The sequence below is a fragment of the Gossypium hirsutum genome, chromosome D09, assembly GCF_007990345.1.
Source record: "Gossypium hirsutum isolate 1008001.06 chromosome D09, Gossypium_hirsutum_v2.1, whole genome shotgun sequence".
In the NCBI taxonomy this organism is placed as follows: domain Eukaryota; kingdom Viridiplantae; phylum Streptophyta; class Magnoliopsida; order Malvales; family Malvaceae; genus Gossypium; species Gossypium hirsutum.
Genome location: NC_053445.1, coordinates 23629423 through 23645337, shown reverse-complemented (window position 1 = coordinate 23645337; position 15915 = coordinate 23629423). Strand labels below are relative to the sequence as shown.

General features: G+C 35.7%; 1 protein-coding gene across 7 annotated transcripts in view; it reads left to right on the top strand.

The window, feature by feature from the left end:
- Positions 1 to 419: 419 nt before the first annotated feature.
- Positions 420 to 15915, top strand: part of LOC107892093 (exocyst complex component SEC10b) — a 34879-nt gene continuing 19383 nt past the window's right edge. For 5 of the 7 annotated variants that reach the window (XR_001682457.2, XR_005918573.1, XR_001682456.2 and 2 more), the window contains exons 1-24: positions 421 to 606; positions 843 to 876; positions 1480 to 1552; positions 1983 to 2047; positions 2665 to 2733; positions 2851 to 3105; positions 3184 to 3258; positions 3700 to 3801; positions 3913 to 3963; positions 4037 to 4142; positions 4411 to 4521; positions 4830 to 4921; positions 9000 to 9168; positions 9253 to 9329; positions 9452 to 9550; positions 9648 to 9738; positions 10076 to 10161; positions 10248 to 10421; positions 10832 to 10885; positions 10956 to 11072; positions 11166 to 11258; positions 11359 to 11505; positions 11868 to 11965; positions 12360 to 12444. Coding sequence is in view for 2 of the 7 variants with exons in the window: in XM_016817081.2 (XP_016672570.1) it covers positions 2665 to 2733; positions 2851 to 3105; positions 3184 to 3258; positions 3700 to 3801; positions 3913 to 3963; positions 4037 to 4142; positions 4411 to 4521; positions 4830 to 4921; positions 9000 to 9168; positions 9253 to 9329; positions 9452 to 9550; positions 9648 to 9738; positions 10076 to 10161; positions 10248 to 10421; positions 10832 to 10885; positions 10956 to 11072; positions 11166 to 11258; positions 11359 to 11505; positions 11868 to 11965; positions 12360 to 12444 (2151 nt within the window). In the remaining 5 variants the exon portion in view is untranslated. Of the gene's footprint in view, positions 607 to 842; positions 877 to 1479; positions 1553 to 1982; positions 2048 to 2664; positions 2734 to 2850; positions 3106 to 3183; positions 3259 to 3699; positions 3802 to 3912; positions 3964 to 4036; positions 4143 to 4410; positions 4522 to 4829; positions 4922 to 8999; positions 9169 to 9252; positions 9330 to 9451; positions 9551 to 9647; positions 9739 to 10075; positions 10162 to 10247; positions 10422 to 10831; positions 10886 to 10955; positions 11073 to 11165; positions 11259 to 11358; positions 11506 to 11867; positions 11966 to 12359; positions 12445 to 15915 lie in introns of all 7 variants that reach the window. The other 2 variants (XR_005918574.1, XM_016817082.2) reach the window with 2 other exon arrangements.

Sequence of the window (15915 nt, the reverse complement as noted above, 5' to 3'; positions counted from 1 at the left end):
ATATTTTAAAAATTAAATCGTAATACTAGAATCTAACTTATATATATATAATATATCGCAACATAAATCACCATATTAATATGAAATAAACTGATTTATGTATCACACAAGTACTTCAGTTTAACCTTATATATTTTAAAAAAATTAAAAGATTTATTAAAAATCTTATCCACCAATAATTAACAACTTAATATTTTGAAAATAAAAGGCTACTCATTAGTTGTTATACATCTATAACATGTTAAAGGGGGATAATTATCATAAGAGAGGGTTGTTAGTGAGTGTGCTTACTGTAATATTATTTAATTAACTTCTCATCAATAAAAAAATCTAATTTTTTCTTTAATTTATTTAAAAACAATTAATTTAAATAGTATCACTTTTTTAAATAAATATATTTTATATGCGAAATATTCATTGAAGCTTTAAACGGCACAGTTATCGGCTTCCCTTATTTTCGCTCCATTTTGATTTTCTTTCTTCTCCGTCATTGTATCACATATCAGATCTCTTTTCTCTGAAACTACCTTCCTCTCAGGACTCTTTGCTGCGCTCCCACTATATCCGGACTAACCATCGGAAACGTTAGTATTTGCGCGGACAGAGGTCTAAGTTCTTCATTCTTCTCTCTTCCTCACTTGCTTTTGCTTGAAATGATAGTTTCTTGTAATTGGATTTGCAACAATCAAGAATTACCTTCGTTTTTTTGAAGGAATGATATATAAAAAATAGCCAGTCTTATATTTCTCCATATTTTCTTTAATGTTATTTTCTTTTTTTCTTTATATTTCCGTTGTAATTCGATCTTTCCCTCCTCACTTTCTTTTCTTTTTCTTTTTCAGTTGATCGGATTGCTAAAAGTTCACTCTAGCCTTGGTAATCTTCCTTCTAATGCCTTTCAACTTTCCTTTGAATCCATTTCGGGATTTAGTGATTCCTTGGCTTAGTTCTTTTCAGTTTTAGTTATCTATTGGCTACAACTTTTTTCATGCTGGGAATTTGTAGCATTTATGTGTTCTTTGGTGTTTGAGAAAATGTATTTCATGGAAAGAAATCGTACGATTGGGATATGAAGCGGTTTGGCTAAGAATTCTTGAATTTTGTTTTGAAGTTGAAATCGTATATGCTTCAGCATAACTACTACAAAGTACAAACCCTCCTTTAAGCCACTGCCAATGTCTTCCGACCATCGACCTGCGAAAGTTAATAGGAAAAGAGTCATACACTTACAATGCGTTTTTCTCTTTGTATTTTGACTTAGAAACGTGCAGTAGATTATAGACATGAATGCTTCTTCAAGTCAAAGGAATTATAGTTGGAAGAGGTCTGCCACCCAAAAATAAAGAAAATGAAATGTATCAAATAAAATAAAAAGAACAATCCTTGTACCATGCCTGTCCTTGATAATATCTATTTTGGGTTGTCAAGAATGGGGCGAGGTTATTCCTATCTTATGCAAAGAAAGATGCTGTGCTGCAGGGCAGGAAACAGGTTCAAAAAGAAAAAAAAAATTGATGATGATCTGTTTGCAGATAGGCGATCTGGATTGAAGGTAAATTCTAGATATTACTTTTTTTCTGGAACTCTCCAAGTCTCATGTTCAACATGTTCCATGCTTTTCTATTGTCAATTCATCATATCTATTCCCTTAAAACTATGCAGATGAATTATAAACAGTGACACTGAAATCTCACATTTACTCGCCCAAAAAATTAAAAATAGATCATGTATGAAACATAACAGGCATTATGAAGGCAGCAGCAGTATCCTATTTCAACATTTTGGTTTGATTCTTCTGCTGTTGTGTTCATCAACAAAGAAAGAAGAATTGCAATTCACATCCTGAGTCCAGATTTAATAGCTTTGTTATTTACATTACGAGTCTAGGTTTAATAGCTTTACTTTGCTTTTGATGCTCCCTCCCCTGATTTCTTAGAGCAATTGTTCTGACACGCTAATTTACTGATTCTGTTTGATATCAGTCGAAACTCTTCTGACATCTCCAGTCTTGTCAAATCCAGATTTTGCTTCTTCAACTGATATTGAGGTTATCATTCTCCATTTTCTTGTTCCATGAGATGGAAAAAAAATTCTTTCTTCTCATTTATGTTCCTAGATTTGTTGTTGCTTATTGAAAAAATAAGGTAGACCTCAATTAGCTCTATTGCATGGGTAATTCTTGTAATTTTGTAATGTTTCAATGAGCTGTTTCAGAAAGAGTATCAGGCTTAACCCTGCAAGTTTTTTTGGGAAATGCTTAACCTTGCATTTGAATGCTAATTAGTTTCAAATTAACTTAATTGTAACAAAGTGTTGAATTGAAGGTTAGTTTCATATTTCCATTTGTTTCTATTTGGCATCCGGGAAAGTGGAGGACAACCAAATACAGTATTTTATTTTTGGTTTCTAAAGAAATTAAAATACTTGCTCAAATTAGAGATAGTGAAGTAGTTAGGTACTGCTTTCTCCTCACTTAAACTTTATTTATATCTTTTCATAATGGGCTAGGATAGGTTAAATTGATCACATTTTCCTTGCATGCTTTTATTATTGTTTCTTTTGTTATCTCAAAAATTACGCTTTTGCTTCTGTTTTGCTTATTGATGAGAACATTAATTGCAATGTTAGCTTAATTTTTTTTTATTTAATCTGTGTCAATTATAGATGAAAGAGAGGTCAAAATCTTCTTCTGTAAGCAATCTTCCACTCATCCTGAACATTGATGACTTTAAGGTAATGAATCAAACCACAAAATGATTCAATATATTATGAATTAAAAATTGTCAGAGCCTCTTTTGTTTTGCTCATTAAATTCTTTGGATAAGCTTATGATTGGAAGTCAATTGGCAGGGCGATTTTTCATTTGATGCATTATTTGGCAACTTGGTTAATGAGCTCCTACCGTCTTTCCAAGAAGATTCAGCAGATTCAGCAGATGGACATGGTATTGGTGGAACTGATGTGCTGCCAAATGGACATACCCGTACCTCTTCTGATGCAACAAAATTTGCACAAGGATTGTCTGCACCTCTATTTCCAGAAGTAGATGCTCTATTATTGCTGTTCAAGAACTCTTGTAAAGAGTTGGTCGATCTTCGCAAGCAGGTCTGTTCTGTAATATGGGTTTTGATGAAACCTGTAGGATTCATATTAATGTTTTAATGTTCGTGATATGGGTTGAAGATTGATGGAAAACTCTCCAATCTCAAGAAAGAGGTTTCTACTCAAGATGATAAGCATCGGAAGACACTAACTGAGGTTAGTCTGCAGAATTCCTTCGTACTCTTTCTTTTAAATAAATCAACAAGTAAAAATGTCAAAGAAAGAACTATTTCTTTCATGCCTAAAATTGTTTTAAAAAGTATTTATCTTTTGGATATTTAAAGCTCCTTTCTTTTCTGAAGAAAATTAAGAAAAAAAGATGAATTTCAACAACTCTATTTTTTTGTTAATTTTTCCCTCTGTGTGTATGAAGACCATAAGAGAAGAGAAGAAATAGTGAATATTAAGGTAAATGCTTGTTGTTTTTGTTTCAAAACACCCTGCTTCACATTTTTACCTTGACTTGAACTATAACAGCATGGCATTGAGTGAACAATCAGAAAAAAATGTTCAGATCTTTCAATTGCAAGTTCTTAGGTGAATGTGAACCTAATATGAGTTTGGATCTTATGGTTAGTTTTACTTATTTTTCTCCAGCTGGAAAAAGGTGTAGATGGCTTGTTCAACAGCTTTGCGCGATTGGATTCGCGTATTTCAAGTGTTGGGCAGACTGCTGCTAAAGTAGGAGACCATTTGCAGGTAAGTTTATTCACTATTCCAACTACTACTAGTTGGTTTCGTCATTTTGCTAGATTATATAACATTTCCTAAATGCATTTATTTATTTATTTGTTTTTTTTTGGTTGTCAGAGTGCAGATGCTCAGCGTGAAACTGCTAGTCAAGCCATAGAGCTCATAAAGGTACTGTTGGTGTATTTTGTGTCCTAAATATTGCTTAAACTGTTTTAATACCTTATCATTTTCTCACTTGCAGTACCTCATGGAGTTTAATAGAAACCCAGGCAGTCTGATGGAACTTTCACCTCTATTTTCTGATGACAGCCGTGTCGCTGAGGCTGCATCAATTGCACAGAAATTGCGTAAGTGACATTACTTTTGTAATGCTTTAGTTATTGTACAAAACACACAAGTTTTTTGACTACCAGATGTGTAATTAAAAGGAGTGATTTAAAGTGATATAATGAATTTGTTATTCTAAAGAACTGTTTCAATTTTTTAACTGGCAAATTGTAACATATTTTAGCATAGGGAACTTATTTCCGTATACTACTTTTGGAATATGCTTTTTTATGCCTTTTACTACTTCATGAACAACTTTTTATCTTCTATATTCTTTTGTTGATTTAGGATCATTCGCTGAGGAGGATATTTCAAAGGCTATGCCATCAGTTGTGGGAGGTGCAACTGCTAGCAGAGGATTGGAAGTTGCAGTTGCTAATCTTCAGGAGTACTGCAATGGTATGGTAACTGTTTTATCACACTCTTCTGGTATGAACCCTTTTGATCAATGAGAATGATAAAGGAGTGAATGAGTGACTTTTACTAGATTGTGTGTGGTATTTTGATGAAAAATTTTGTTATCTAAAAGAAAAAAGGTCGCTATACCTAGGTTGATCTTGTCATCTTGGTCCTTTATGGAAGTTTTAATATTAAATTTTGAAGGAAAAGACTCCAGTAAATTGTCTTATTAATGGCTTCACCTACCTTGTCACGACAAGTTTATCAAGTCTCCCATTTTCTTTTATCTTTTTGCATAATCTCTGTAGAACTGGAGAACAGATTGTTAGCTCGGTTTGATGCTGCATCACAGAGAAGGGAATTGTCTACCATGTCTGAATGTGCTAAAATTTTATCTCAGGTATTATTTAATTGTATATTACTCTATAAAATTTTAACTAAGGTATTAATTTATGTAGAAAGGAGCTGAATTAGTTTGTATTTATTAGGAAATCACTCACAAGCTGTAATCTGGTAGATTAGGATTTATTATTTAGTTTCCTAAGAAATATAGTAGCAGTCATTGATTCCTAGTTAGTTGCTTTCCTAGTTTATTAAGATTCCTAACTTTGTGGGATTGTCTATTATCTTTCCTACAATAATGGACTGGAATGCCAGCCAACCTAATATAAGTATTAGGCCGTATTTTCTTGATGAAATAAGAGATTCCTTCACCAAAATTAACAAGGTATCAGAGTTAGGCTCTAAACCCACTATCGAACAGCATACCAGCATGCTAGTACATCAAGGTACATTTACCTCTGCTCATATTGCAGCAACCAGAAAATTAAGACCATGGATAGTTGATTCTGGAGCTTTGGATCATATGACTGGAGACATCAATGTCTTCCACAAGTTCAATCCATATTCAAGCCCCTCTACAGTATGAATAGCAGATGGATCACTCTCAAAAGTGGCAGGAATTGGATCAATCAAATTGACAAAGGACCTTCTTCTCTCATCTGTCCTTTATGTTCCAGAATTAGGTTGCAATTTGATTTCTATTAGTAAACTCAGTTGTGACTTGAACTGTGTGGCTAAATGTGTTTCCGTTTCTAACTCCTTCTCTAATTTTTCTTTTGTTTCAAATGAGAATAAGTCATGTTATGGCACTTCCGCCTTGGTCACCCAAATTTTGCGGACCTTGAAAAATTGCTTCCTCATTTGTTCATCAATAAAAATTCAAAATTTTTCCATTGTGAAATATGTCAACTTGCAAAACACACACGTCATGTTTATCCTAGCATTCAATATAAGCCTTCACATCCATTCTCTATAATTTATAGTGACATTTGGGGACCCTCACAAGTGAAAAATATTAATGGGGCTTGTTGGTTCATATCTTTCATAGACGATCATATACTAGAACCACTTGGGTATTCCTTATGAAAGAAAATTTTGAAACTGGGGAAATCTTCAAGTCTTTTTGTTCCATGATTCACATCCAGTTTAAAAGCATAATTCAGATTCTTAAGACTGATAATGGCAGGGAGTATTTTACATCAGTCTTGGGTTTCTATTTCATAAGACAAGGAATTATTCATGTGAGTTCTTGTGTTGACACCCCTCAGCAAAATAGGATAGCCAAGAGAAAAAATAGACACTTACTTGAGGTAGCTAGATCACTCATGTTTACTAATCATGTACCTAAACACTTCTTGGTTGAAGCCATCCTTACTGCCACCTATCTCATCAATAGAATGCCTAGTCAAGTGTTAAAATTTCAAAGACCTCATGAAGTACTCCTACAAGCCTTCCCTCATGCTAAATCTTTTTCTTCTGATCTTCCACTTAGAGTCTTTGGTTGTTCAACATTTGTTCACATACACCAACAACATTGAATCAAACTTGATCCCAGATCAGTAAAATGCATTTTCCTAGGGTATTCTTCTAATAAAAAAGGGTACAAGTGTTACTCACATGTTACTTGAAAGATGTACAATTCCATGGATGTCACCTTTTGTGAACACCGATCCTATTTTTCCAAATCCGAAATTCAGGGGGAGAACTCGAGGAAATTTCAGCTTTGGGACATTCTTCAAGACACTCAATCCGTTTATATTTCACCCCAAAGTGTCAATCCGACACCATTACCCTCTTCTGAGTCCTCAATATCTGAATCTCAATTCCATATCAGGTCCAAACGACCCACCATTTGAGTCTCAATTCCATGAGTCTACTCAACCTCAACTTGATGCAAATCATCAGGAACTTCGTCTCTATTCTAGGAGGAGACGACCTACTGAAAACCTAGAGAAAGACACTCAAATCAGAGATTGCCAAGAACTTGAACTGTAGCCTCTTGCTTCAGAATTTCACACTGGTATGGATTCTTCAACTCATGAGTCTCTTGTTCCTTTTTTTGATGATTTTGATTTGCCTATTACTCAAAGAAAAGGTGTGGCATATGGGAAATTGCTGCCATCATATAAAACATATATTTCAGCTCTTTATAGTATACAGATACCAAATTCCATTCAAGAAGCTTTGAAAAATCCAACATGGAAGAAGGCTATCGAGGAAGAAATTAGGGCTCTAGATAGCAATGGAACCGGGATTCTTATAGAGTTACCTCAAGGGAAAAAGCCAATTGGCTGCAAGTGGATACTTACAATTAAGTATAAAGCAGATGGAAATATCGAGAGGTTTAAAGCCAGGCTGGTGGTAAAGGGATTTACTCAGTCATATGGAATCGATTATTAGGAAACCTTTGCACCTGTTGCCAAGTTAAACACGATTTGAGTACTGCTGTCACTAGCAGTAAATAAAGATTGGCCCTTGTATCAGCTAGACATCAAAAATGCCTTTTTGAACGGAGATCTTGAAGGAGACGTTTACATGGAAATGCCTTCAGGTTTAGAAAACTCCTCAAATAGCCATCAAGTGTGCAAACTGAAGAAGTCATTGTATGGGCTAAAACAATCATCTCGTGCTTGGTTTGACAAATTTTCCAAAACAGTAGTCTCAAACGGATACAACCAATGCCAGACAGATCATTCCTTATTTGTGAAATCCTCATCAAAAGGTAGAATTACTATTCTCATTGTCTACGTTGACGACATCATTCTAACTGGAGATGACTCAGAGGAAATTATCAAACTCAAAAGATTACTTGCTACTGAGTTTGAAATTAATGATCTTGGCGCTCTCAAATATTTCCTAGTCGTGGAGGTTGCTTGATCTAAGGCAGGGATTGTTATATCCCAAAGAAAGTACATCTTAGATTAGCTAACTGAGACTGGCATGCTTGGGTGTAAACCTACAGAAACGCCTTTGGATCCAAAGCTAAAGTTAAGGGAAAATGAGGTGAGTGTACCAGTGGATAAAGGGCAGTATCAAAGACTAGGGGGCAAGTTGATCTATCTCTCACACACGAGGCCAGGCATTGCATTCTCAGTAAGTGTTGTTAGCCAACACATGAATGATCCGCATGAGGAACTTTTAGAGGCTGTAAATTGGATCTTAGATACCTGAAGATGACACCAGGCCATGGTTTACTCTTCAAAAAGAGTGAAATCCGTGAGATAGAGGTGTACACTGACGAAAGTTGGGCTGGAGAATTGACTGAAAGAAGATCCACAAGTGGTTACTACTCCTTTGTTTGGGGCAATCTTGTTACATGGAGAAGCAAAAAGCAGTCAGTGGTGTCAAGAAATAGTGCAGAGTCAGAATATTGTGCTCTTGCTTTGGGCATTTGCGAAGAATGTGGATTTAGAGATTACTAAGAGAATTGAAAGTTGATTTTAAGGACCAGATAAAAATATACAGTGACAGTCAATCCACCATAAGCATTGTTAAAAATCCAGTACACCACGACAGGACCAAGTATGTGGAAATTGACAGACATTTCATTTCAGAGAAGTTCAACAATGGAATAGTCCAACTGAGCTACATCCCTACTCAACTGCAGCTTGCTGACATTCTCACCAAAGCTCTTTCAAGAATCAGCTTCAATGAATTCAACTCCAAGTTGGGATTGTATAACATATACAACCCAGCTTGAGGGGGAGCGTAGAAAGGAGCTGAATTAGTTTGTATATATTAGGAAATTACTCATAAGCTGAAATCTGGTAGATTAGGATTTATTATTTAGTTTCCTAAGAAATATAGGATCAGTCATTGATTCCTAATTAGTTGCTTTCCTAGTTTATTAAGATTCATAACTTTGTGGGATTGTCTATTATCTTTCCTAGAATAATGGACTGGAATGCCAGCCATCCCTGTATTTCCTTGATGAAATAAGAGATTCCTTCACCAAAATTAACAATTTATTCTATTTCAATTTAAAGCAGGCTATTTAAATTTATGAGAGAGTTGTGTTAATTCTATAAAATTGTAACTAAGGTATTAATTTAATCTATTTCAGTTTAAAGCAGGCTATTTAAATTTATGAGAGAGTTGTGTTAATCTATTTGGTATGTCTGATTCCGCAATTGCAGTTCAACAGGGGCACTAGTGCCATGCAACATTATGTAGCAACCCGTCCAATGTTCATTGATGTGGAAGTGATGAATTCGGACAATAAATTGGTTCTAGGCGACCAAAGTTCTCAAGCCAGTCCTAACTATGTTGCTCGTGGACTTTCTAAGTTATACAAAGAAATTACAGGTCAAGAGCATAGTTATATTGATGTAAATTGAAGGGCTTGAGTTCACCAACAGACTTGTTGTATCTATGTTGTTTGTCCTGCAGATACTGTACGAAAAGAAGCTGCCACAATTATGGCAGTATTCCCTTCTCCTAATGATGTTATGTCAATTTTAGTTCAGGTGCCTTGAAGAATATGCCCTTTATGTTCCTATATATTGCATTTCCTCAATGCATATGCAGCATCATCATGTGTACCTTTTTCCCCCTCTAATTATGGGTTGCTTTTGTATGTCATATGCAGCGAGTTTTGGAGCAGAGAGTAACTTCTCTTTTGGACAAATTGTTAGAGAAGCCATCTATTGCTCATCCCCGTCCCGTGGGGGAAGGTGGAATTTTATTGGTCAGTAAACTTATAGAAGATGCATCCATTTTTCCTTATCTTAATTGTAAGTAGAAGTGACAATTGACTTTATATCATGTTTCACTTGAGGCTTCAGTATCTGAGAATGCTAGCTGTGGCAAATGAGAAGACTCAAGAACTTGCTAGAGATCTTCGAGCCGTTGGATGTGGTGACTTGGATGTTGAAGGTAAGAATTTTGCAATAGCTCCTTTGCAAATCACCTCGTATTGGATAATCCTTTGATAATTTTAAATACATATTCGAATCAGATATATTATTAATTGATTAAATAAGACAGTTTAGGTTGGTTATTTGGAACCACTGATGGAATTTAATAAAAAATAACCCAAAATAGATGATGGTTGTGTTGGATGAGTTTGGAAATATTAAATGGAAATGTATAATGTGGCATTACAATCAATAGAGCTGATGCGGCTCGGACAAATGTGAAGGTAACCATTCTCAATAGCAATTGCATGTATGCTCCTTTTATGACTTAATCACAAATTTGCTTGTTATTACAGGTCTCACAGAGTCTCTTTTTTCCGCTCACAAGGATGAATATCCTGAATATGAGCAAGCCTCTCTTAGGCAGCTGTATCAAGCAAAGGTTTGCAATTTTTTTACTTGTTCTCTTAAGTTTGAAGGCTTGATTGCTTCATTAACGCAGCTTGTAACGTCTTTGGTGCTCTGCAGTTGGAAGAACTGCGTGCTGAAAGCCAGAAAGTCTCTGAGCCAAGTGGAACAATAGGGCGTTCTAAAGGGGCTTCAGTGGCTTCTTCCCCTCTGGAGATATCTGTTGCAGCTGTGACAGAATTTGTACGGTGGAATGAAGAAGCAATAACCAGATGCACCTTGTTTTCTTCTCTGGTAATAATTTATCCACCAATTGGTGTTATGCTCACTTAAATCTGTGTGATTATTTTGCATCTTAAGAGATCTTTGCAGAAATACTGAGCTGAGTTCCTAAAAGGGGTTGTAAGGAAAAAAAAAAAAAAGAGGCTTTCCAATGATTTTATTAACTATATTGCTCTTGAAGTTGCGTAAGTCTATTCACTCCATGGGTTTTTTTTAAACTCCATAAATGGGCTAATATAAGAGTAATTCAATGACTGGTACATGATAGGTAAAGTATTGCCTACAGTGACATGATTAAATATATGAAATATGAACCAGAATGCTAGTGTGGTAAAAGGAAAAAAAAGCTGGGCAGATTGAAGAAACCATATATTATGACATAAATGTCATCAATGACTAATTTATTGCAATATGTCTGACAGCCTGCTACACTTGCAGCCAATGTAAGATCAGTGTTCACTTGCCTATTGCACCAAGTAAGTTGGTAATTAAGCATGTCAATCCTCTGGAAGTTTTTCATGGTACTTAATAGTCTCATTTTTTTAGGTCAGCCAATATATAACAGATGGACTTGAACGGGCTAGAGATAGCTTGACTGAAGCTGCAAGTTTGAGGGAAAGGTTTGTGATAGGTTCAAGTGTTAGTAGAAGGGTTACTTCTCAGGTACACATCTGATTATGTTTTATCTTATCCATTTTAAGTTTCAGTTTGATGAAAAATAATGGAAATAAGGGTGGTTAATTAACCGATGTGCAGGCAGAAGCTGCCGCAGCTGCTGGTGAAAGCAGTTTCAAATCTTTCATGGTTGCAGTACAACGTGCTGGCAGTAGTGTGGCCATAGTTCAGCAAGTATGTTCAGTTTTTTGGTTGTTTCTTGTAGTAAAGTTCACATATCAAAGAATATTTTAATATGTTGAAGTTTTGAATCAATTTTACTTTTCATCTGCAGTACTTTGCAAATTCTATATCTCGGCTCTTATTGCCTGTTGATGGTTCTCACGCTGCCACTTGTGAAGAAATGGCAACAGCAATGTCTAGCGCAGAGGGTGCTGCTTTTAAAGGGCTTCATCAATGCATTGAAACTGTGATGGCTGAGGTAAGTTACTTTCAGTCTCCTAATTTGATGGTACTGGACAATAGCATGGGGAGTAATTGTTGGATACGGACATGTTTGACATAGATATGCTAAAATTCTTAAAGTATTTCTTGTATTTGGAGGATCAGACTTCCATACCTATGTCTATTGGACCCACGGATTTGAGTACTTGAAGGAAAACGAATAGTTGCAGCACCAGCTTTAGATGTTGGCTAAAGATTTTAATCTTATTATATTTCTTTATAGACTTTATTATATTTGATTATTCTTTTCATTACCCAGTAGATGGTGCATACTTGTTTAACTCTGTTTCTTTTTTCTCCAAGCTATTAGATTGTGCCTCTTTATTTACTCCAATGTAGGTTGACCGATTGTTATCAACTGAACAAAAGGCAGCAGATTACCACTCACCTGATGATGGAATGGTTCATGATCATCGTCCAACAAATGCCTGCACAAGGTTTGTCCTTCTAACATGTGTCTGACTCATGTATGGGGTTATTGCCTCCAAGGATCTTAGACATGGAAAAACCAGGAAATATCTGACCATACCTGTGTTTGACATATGTCTATAATCAACACTAACTCCCGAGTCCGAGTAATATGCTTCTAGTCAACTCTTGTGGCGCAAACTCAATGGATGCAAAGCTGATTGGTGTGAAACATGATTCATGTCCTTTGCCAATAACATTCTGCATTTAGCCTAGCTTCATTTATGTTACTTTTTGTTGTCTACTTGTTAATTGAACTAAATAAATTCAGTTTCCATGTTGTATAAGATCACTTCTTTAGCCACGCAGATGTAAAATGTAAGCTTTTTGATTCCTTTTTCTTGTTTTCTTTTCCATGTCTAGAGTTGTTGCTTATCTTTCTCGGGTCCTCGAGACTGCATTCACTACATTAGAGGGTCTTAACAAACAAGCATTCCTGACTGAACTGGTACGATGTTTATAGTTTGTTATTTCCTTGATTATTACTTACATAATTCAATGACTTTGAGTCTACTAAATTATTCTCTGTGTTCAAACGATATTTAACAAATACATATACTTTGCAAGATTGGTGTTTTCGTTTATGAATACAATGACGATTTCACACAAAATTTTCTTCAACCAATTCACACAAACTTGGTATTTCGCCCTTCATTTATTCACTTGAAATAGATTTTTAAGTGATGCATATCTTGATAATTTTCAGCAATCTTGGCTTTTGGCATGTAGTTTACTCTATTTTGTTGTGGACTAAAAACAGCCAGTTGTATTAGATGACTGGTGAAGGAGGTACTTGTTGAATCAAAGACTATGGTGCCACTATGTAAGACACATCATTGTGGAACATGGAATTCAAGACAACTATCAAGATAAAACAAATCTGCTCTAGAAACTTGAGAAATAGTAAGGCAAACAAAGAGTTTTGAGAAATAAAAATCTAAAAAAGGATACTGAGAAAGCTGTAAAAGAGGCTAGAGCGAGAGTGGATACATCTATATTTTGATAGTTTGGATTCAAAAGATGGAGAAAATGACTTCCATAGGCTTGCTTGAATAGGGGAGAAGACTAGGGAATTAAGAACTATAAGGTGTACAAGGATAACAACCATATGGTCTTGGTGAAAGATGATGAGATTAAAGGGATGAATGGGATATTCTAATAAGCTCTTTAATGTTAATTCAAGGTGTGAGTGACTTGACTACACCATTAAAGGACCTATATTGTGATTTTTCATTGAAGATCAATGCCTTTTGAGGTCAAACAAGCCTTGCATCGAGTTGAGACTAGATTCACTAGAAAAGCGGCTAGGCTAAATGCAACTTTTATCAAGGTTAGAAATGTCTTAGGGAATTTGGGCTGGTGGTTAATGAAACTGTTTGACAAGATTTGGAAAAATTATCAGATGCTTGATGAGTGGAGGTAGCATACATTGTTGTCTTTATTTCAAAAGAAAGCGACAATGTGGATTGCTCAAACCATAGAGGACTAAAACTTGAATTATAGTATGAAACTTTGAGAAAAGTTCATTGAACAATGTTTCAGTAAGATGCTAAGTGTTGTGGATCTCTCATTCTTAGTTGGAAGAGCATGGTGCATCACACTCAAGAGTCCTTCATGGCTTGGCCCCACAAGGCCATAAGAAACGTCTTGCAACACATCAAGGGTGGATGCCCACCCCCATTATCCAATTGGAAGACATACCCACAAGAGGTTTTAGGCATTTGATTGTCTCAAGATTTTGAGCACCAATCCTAAAGAGTCACTTCTCATGAGGATGTTCCATCTTAACATCATGAGAACCTAAAACATGCTCACAAGCACACTTCAAAACTCACATTCTTGGAACCCAAGGCACTATTCAATAGTTGGACAACCTTGAGATGAAGTCAGGCAAGGCTAAACTTGCCCCGCATAGAGGCCACTCTTAGGCCACGCTCATAGCCTTGCACGAGGTTAGTTCCACAAATGATGGACACCCAACATCATGCTCATGTCTCATTGAAAATCAAGGGTATTGTCTTATCTTCAGTACATTCTACTGTTGCTATTGATAAGCCACATGAACTTTTTTCTATACCTTGACTGGTGGAACTTGTTGGGGTAAATGCTTAGCCTGTTACCTAACACTGGGCTTGCTTTCCTCAAACTGGGATTTTGTCCCATGGAGATATCGTGCCATCCAATTGGCCCTAATGCTTGCTCACCTAAACACCACATGTGCCTCAAAGTAGCTCAGTTGCACCGTGCAAGTCCTCCCGCTTGTGGTTGTGAGGCAGTGGTGGAAAGCTGACACCAAACCTCCTTTGCAAAGAGAAACTTTTAGAGTCTTAGCTTTAGAAATGTTGGAATGTTTGATATAGGGACACTTTGCTCCATAAGCCCATTTAAAGCTACCAACTAGTTTACCTATTCCAAAAACCTGTGCCAGTCTTAGCACCATTAGGGGGATCACCCATCCTATGTATTAGGTTTCATTTGCTGCTATAATTGGTGTAGTCATGGTGGCACCATGGCACATTGATGCCAGACCAAGATACTACTAAGATTGTGAAGAATCAGTTTGGTTTCTATGTTAGAGCGATCCAGCATGAAGTTATTCATGTCTCGCCAGAAGTTTAGAGTGTTGGGGTGAGATATATGCATGATTTTTTTATTGATTTAGAAAAAGCATATGATTGATGCGTAGAGATGTTCTTTTTTTAGTGTTGAACAAGATGTCTGTTCCTCTCAAAGATTTTACTATAATATGAGATATATTTATGAGAGAGTAGTTTACGTATGTAAGAAGTCATGGTGGAATGGCAAATGAGTTTCCAAATTCAGAGTAGGTGCATTCGATTGATGCAGTTTTTTTTCTTTGCCATAGTAACAGGTGAGTTAACAAATGGCATTCAAGATGAAAAGTCTTGGTGTATGCCAATCGCAAATGTACTGTATTTGTTGATGAGGCTCTAAAGAAAGGGGGGGGGATTAATACCAAATTAGAGTTGCTGAGACAAACACTAGAAACTCAGGGATATAGGTTAAGCAGATCAAAGGCATCACATGGAGTGCAAATTTAGTGAAAGATGATCAAGATATGATCAATCTTGGTTATCAATTGATACTAGTAGTAGAATGCTTTATGTAATTTGAAACAATAATTCAAAAGGATGAGAGATTCATGGAGACATCAATCATAGGATCAAGGGCTGGTAGTTTAAGGGGAGAAATGTGATAGGAGTTTTATGTGATCACAATATACTTTTGTAGGAAATTCTTTAGCAAAACTATTCAACCCACATTGCCATATGGTATGGAGTGCTGGGCTAAAAAAAGCAGGGTACACAAAAGAGAAGCGCAGCCCATATGTGAATGTTAAGATGGATGTGTGGTGGCATTTTATACGTTCATGTTATTGTCCTAGTCATAATCATATTTAAGGTGTTATATGCTTATATAAATTTTGACATGTTTATATATTTGTTCCATGTTTGTGTTCTATCGTGCTTTTGTTCTGTTCAAAATTTCTAGGCCTAGGTAAGACTTGGGTGTATCTTCAAGTTGGAATAATTTTTGTAAAAGGTAAGAGAACATTTTTGGTGATTTTGGCCATTTAAGATGCAAGTTAAAAGATGCACCTGTTAGAAGGATGGAGCAAATTGATGTTATATAGGGTGAAAGGTAGATTAAGAGACCGTAATATAGTTGAAGGTAATAAATAATGAGATGAAACTATTAGAACTTGGAGAGAGGATGTTGGTGAATATGAATGATTGGAGGATTGGCGTGTCTGATGTAATTATCTTTTTTATGTTCTTTCCAACTCTAATTATATTGGGATTATGTAGTATTACTTTTTTTCTATTATAATTTTTTCCTATTTATACTGTTTTAGTAAGTTCTTGTACCACATTTTGAAAGTAAATTGCTGATCATA